This window comes from Meriones unguiculatus, chromosome 18 (assembly GCF_030254825.1).
Source record: "Meriones unguiculatus strain TT.TT164.6M chromosome 18, Bangor_MerUng_6.1, whole genome shotgun sequence".
Taxonomy (NCBI): Eukaryota; Metazoa; Chordata; class Mammalia; order Rodentia; family Muridae; genus Meriones; species Meriones unguiculatus.
The window spans coordinates 34,505,106-34,510,632 of record NC_083365.1 but is presented as its reverse complement, the minus strand read 5'-3'; the positions used below and the strand labels follow the sequence as shown (position 1 = coordinate 34,510,632).

Sequence of the window (5,527 nt, the reverse complement as noted above, 5' to 3'; positions counted from 1 at the left end):
TTCAATCTCTGAAAAACTGATGTGCAGTAGAACAGGAAAGCCACCATAAAAGCCTCAAAGACCAGGGTTCTTATCCTGATTCTGCAATGAACAGCCTCTGTGATTGATCTGAAGGCTTAGGTACTGCCTAAATTTAGATGTAATCCTCATTGAGGTGGTTTGAATAAGAATGGCCCCCATAGGCTCATAGAGTTGAATGCTTGGTCAGCAGGGAGTGATACTATTTGAAAGGATTAGGAGGTGTGGCCTTTTGGAGGAAATGTGCCACTGGAGGTGGGCATAGAGGTTTTCAAAAGTGCAAGCTTAGCCGAGGGTCCCTCTGTTCCGTCTGTCTGTGGATCCAGCTGTAGAACTCTCAGCTGCTTGTCCGGCAACATGGCTGCCTGAATGCCACCATGCTCTCCACCACAATAATGGACTAAACCTCTGAAACTGTTTGTAAGCCCAAATTAAATACTTTTATAAGAGTTGCCATTGCTGTGGATCTCTTCATGGCAACAGAACATTGACTAAGACAGGTGGTCTTAATGGGGCCTTCAGGAGGTAATTATAGCATGATGGAGGAGTCCTGGGAATGAGATTAATGTCCTTATAAAGCATGCTTGAGAGATCTTCCTGCTGTTTCTATTATGTGCATGAATATAGAGAAGAAAAGGCACCTTCTTTGACATGTGGAGACAGCATTGCTAGATATCAATGTGCTGGAATCTTGATCATGGACCTCTGGCATCTAGAACTGTGAGTAATAAATTTCAATTGTTTGTATCTTACTTAAGATTAAATCAACTAAGACAGTGATCTTGCTGACTCAGCGTCAACAGCTGCAATTCTTCAATCACTGACATTGAAGAAATGGACCAGACAGCCTCCAGTGTCTCTGTCCACGCTTGTTTCTATGCTTTCCCCAGCATTACATAAAAATTAAGTAAAAAAGTGACAGAAACTAAAATGACAAAATGCTTTTAGATTAACTATGAAGCTAGCATATCAAATCAATGTTGTAAGTATAGAAAAATTGCATTTAAATTAAAAAAAACTTATTTGTTTGCCCCAATAAAGAATAATTACTTTCAAAAAAAGAAATGCAAAAAAACATTATATTTAATATTTCCAAAGATGAAAATAGGTACTTTTTGTGGAAACAGCAGGAACTATATTTAAAATACTTTTCTAACAAAGTTATAAACATATCAACATCTAGGTTATCTATTTGTATATGAAACAACCAAACTGTGAGTTTTGTAAGAAGCATATTTATTACAAAAATAAGATTTCAATAAATTAGTCAAGCATTGTAACTGTGAAATAAGTACATGAGCAAAAGAGTTAGCATCTTTAAAAGAATTCAACTCATGATGTTTTCTCGGTGTCTACTGCTTTGAAAGGAACAAAAGATTTGGGAGAGCATGGACAGACAAAAGAGAAGTAGGGGATTCTAGAAAACATCAGTTTTCCCCTCATGGTTAATTTTCTATAACCATTAATTTATGCAGGTGTACTTGTAGGTAAGCTAAATGTGTTTAATCAATTGCGGAAATTACTTTGAAACCTACTTTAAAATCTCCCCTCTCTGAGTGTTATGGAAAGCTAATGAGATCACTTATCAAACACTTTCACTGTTGTTTTCCTTGATTCCAAAGGGGAGTTTTGCCAGACCCTAGCATTTGATCATTTTTTAATATAATGAATAAACATAGATTAATAGCCATGGTCTCAAATTAAATTTTTCTTTTTCCTTTAAACTAAGGAACTAGGTGTCAATAGCTTGGAAATTCTGAGCTTGGTCACATCCTGCTGTCCTCATCTGCATAAAACAAGCCACAGATGTTTGATCCTGTCTCAAAACTCCACAGGCTTCAGAAGAGTTGAGTAGCCTGGCCTTTTTGGGGCCAGCTTTCCTCAGCCGACTAAAGCAGCACTTCCCTGCACATGGTGCATCTCATCTTCTCTTCCTTAGGGAAGCCACTGAGTTTCACATTTAATTCCATGCAGAGTTGGGGCCTTAAGTTTGCAATCACCCTGGAGTCTCTAAAAGGCTAGCAGAAGACTGTCTTAGATTTGGCTCTTTCACAGACTTCCACCTTCCTTTCTGGACTCAGGCACCCCTCTGTCTAAAAGGAAGGGATTGCTTTAGAAGGTTCCTAAGACTGTTGAAGAGGAAAGACCCCACAAAGCTGTGAGGTCAGAGTGAATAAAACTTGGGTAGCCAACAGCATGGATAGAGGGATGAGCGGTGGAGGAATCCTGGCCCCAGGACTCCCAGTCCTCAGCAACTCCTCCCTATCTGTCAGTAGCAAAAGACAGTGGGCCTGGCGGTCCCCAAGCCGGTGGCGGTTTGCAGCCACAGCTTAGAGCAGACACGGACATTTTGGATATCCTGGTCTTTCAGGACAAGGGTGGGTGAACTGAAATGTCCACTGTTCTTCATTCTTTCATTTCACCGAAGGAGCAGTAGCTGGGTCCCAGGCCTCGCACGGTGCAGTCAGTGCTGTGGCTGTCACACTTGCTACAGTGACATTCAGTGGCTACTGGGTATGTGTAGAAGGAGTCTGAGTGGTGGGCACAGCCTGGCAGTCTGACAGTCTCATACACCAGCTCTTTGAAGGTACATACTTTCTGGGTATTGGGTCTGGCTGGGTCCTTATACACCAAGTCCTGAGGAATCCAGGAAAGGGTGGATTAAGACATACTGTTTTGAAAATTCTGTTCCGTTTAATCAAAGTGAGACAGTAATTTAATGCTGCATGCTTTCACATTTACCCATTAAAACCAACGCAAACTCATGGACCACCTATGTAGTGTACTTCATTTCTCAGTTCTTCTGGAACACTTCCCAATTGTTCTGGACTACTTACAGAAAGTGTAAGTAATTTCTTTCCTAATTCCCCAAGCCATATCAGAATATTAGTCATTTGTCAACCTAAAGGAACTTTGAATTTCAATACAGAATAATGATAAAAAGAAACATAATGCCTTAGAATTTTAGTTGCCCTTTCATACATAACTGAAAGATATATTAATGAGAACTTAAGCTACAAATTTTATAGCTTAACCTTCAGAGAAGGTATATATTTTTTGCATTTATAAAAAGCAAAATAATATGATATGAATTTTAATGGTTATCGTGTATCTGAACCCGTGGAAGACACTAATCATTTCATCACTTGTCAGACAATATTTTCCTTTTAAAAAATGTTTACTTTGTAGAGTTATTAGCTTCAAAGGACATATACTTTGCATATAAGAATTTTTTTCAAGAACAAAAATTGTCCATTCTCGCACTTTCCGGTGGAAAATTTATTTTCGCTGAGGGAAGAGAATGAGGCTGTTGCTCATTTTGTTTCAGTGACCTGCTACCTAACTGACAGCCCCAGAAAGAGACAAGAAATTGTACAGAATTAGAGTTTGATCAAATTCTTTTAACGTTAAATAAAACATATCTCATTAGAAAGTTCTATTTTTTATGTTTGTGATATGAAATTCTGCACAAATAACAAGGTAAAATGGCCGAAAAGGGAGACTGGTGGGAACTGTCTCTTTGCTTTTATTAATGTAAAGAAGCAGTGTGAATCCAGGCTAGTGACTTGATGCCCCTGTGTCTCCATTCTGTCAAAGGCTTAAAATATAATAAGGGGTGGAAGGTGGGTGTGCGAATTAAAAAACAACAACCTTGCCAGGACTTATTGTGTTCTCAGGATACGTGTAGGCAGTTACGCACAAGCAGATCTGAAGACAATTTTTATAAGGTGTTATTTGTGTCATGGCTACATTTTTTTTGGTATTATCTCTATGTCAAAGTCAAGGCCTTAGTTATAAAAATTGCCTTTTAGAAAACATTATAGTTCTCTTATGATTAAATGTATATAGTCCCTATTTATCCCTTTCTATAAAACATGGCATGGAAATACTTCAATTTTAAGTTTCCTAAGTTCACCTAAATCAAATTCCAGCCTCAAAATGACATCCTAATTATTGACCTCACACACATCACAGTATTCGTTAGAGACCTTGTGGCTATTGCTTAGGAAATTAACATATCGACAAAGTGGCAAGCCACCAAGCGTGCCTCATCCAGCAGAGTGGGGGACCTACCCTGGTGTAGCAGTAGCCCGCACACCACGTGGTGTTGATGCTTACGCAGAAACGACACTCTTCCTTCTCTACCGCGATGGTGATGTTGGTCAGCTCACAGCTGCGGCAGCAGATTGCTCTCCAGCACCAGAGCAGGAGGCAAAGCTGGACGGACTTCATCTTGGGTTGGGAAGCAAACAGCTATGTCCTATAAGAGATGGGGAAATCAAATTATTAAAATCTCTGTGACCAGCTGAGACGCACTTAGCCCGCTTGTTCTTCTCAAACTTTCTGCTTGAGCAAGAGTTTTTATTTTAATGCTCCATTGACCAGTATTCCGTTTACTTTTGGGGGGATGGGGTGGGATGGGGTTATGGTAGGGTAAAAGTAGACACAGTTAGATCAAAACTCCCATATGATGATTTAACCAAAGCAGTATTTATAGATGAAACTAGTACTACCTTAAGGTGATTACTCTAATCAGGTGGATGGGATCCTTGTATTTGCCACTTCATTAACAGTTTTTAAAGGCTAGTTTGTTTAAACAGAAGAAAATTTTATACAACAAAATTATATCTTTGTTTTTGTCACCATTTACGCACCTGTTTCTGTTTGCCCACATCTGTTGATCCTGAGACAGAAGAGAGGCAAACTGGCCTACAAGTCACATTCTTGATGGCAGTACATTGACTGTATTCAAGAAGCCAAGTTAATATGTTTCTAAATAGCAATGACAGAGAATTCTCATTCCTTCTTTAAATTCTAAAGGTCTGCAACTCCCAAAGTAGCTGTCCTAGTTGCACCAATTGCTGAGACTCACCTGTGTAGTCAGCTGCCTTCTGGGGAAAGCCGAACACTGAGTCAAGTCACACATCAGCTTTTATACAAAATTAACACCGTGTGGATTTACTGGGTGTTAACATGACCAATACCAACACAAAGCCTGATGTAAGTGAATCAGTGTTTAGACGGACAGGGAGATCAAGCCTCGTCAAAGTAGTCTAAACGCCATAGACCAGAAAGTGCTATCAGTGATGATGGTTTCTGTACAAATTGAATTTGATATGGTAGCACGCCCACTCCTTTACCTTGCTAAATTAAATGTGACTCTGGAGTCTAGACTGTTCTTTCTGATCCTTAACTTGGAGAACTCAGAATCCTTTCCAAACATTGCTTTGGCTCCATTTAGAGGGCGCACCAAAATATGTCTAATCAACTGTTCCAAGAACAGACTGAATGCTGCAAGTGTATAAACTAATAGGAAGCATTTCTGCTCCTCATTTCTGCATCTTACTCCTATGGGCAGTGTCTTCCCTCCCAACCTTATTGAGCTCTCCCCACTCCAATCCCGCTTTCCTGATGATTTTTTTCCTATTCATTCCCTTTATTACTCTTCCTAAAAATTGATTAATTCAACGTACATCTCAGTCATAGGCATCTCCTTCTCCTCCCAGTC

General features: G+C 39.6%; 1 protein-coding gene across 1 annotated transcript; it reads right to left on the bottom strand.

Moving 5' to 3' along the window:
* Positions 1-1,238: 1,238 nt before the first annotated feature.
* Fshb (follicle stimulating hormone subunit beta) lies at positions 1,239-4,926 on the bottom strand. The gene is made up of 3 exons (XM_021651469.2): positions 4,892-4,926; positions 4,093-4,279; positions 1,239-2,655 (listed from the first exon to the last, which is right to left on the bottom strand). Exons 2-3 carry the CDS (start codon positions 4,249-4,251, stop codon positions 2,425-2,427), a joined length of 390 nt encoding a protein of 129 aa, XP_021507144.2. The 5' UTR covers positions 4,252-4,279; positions 4,892-4,926; the 3' UTR covers positions 1,239-2,424.
* Positions 4,927-5,527: the final 601 nt, after the last annotated feature.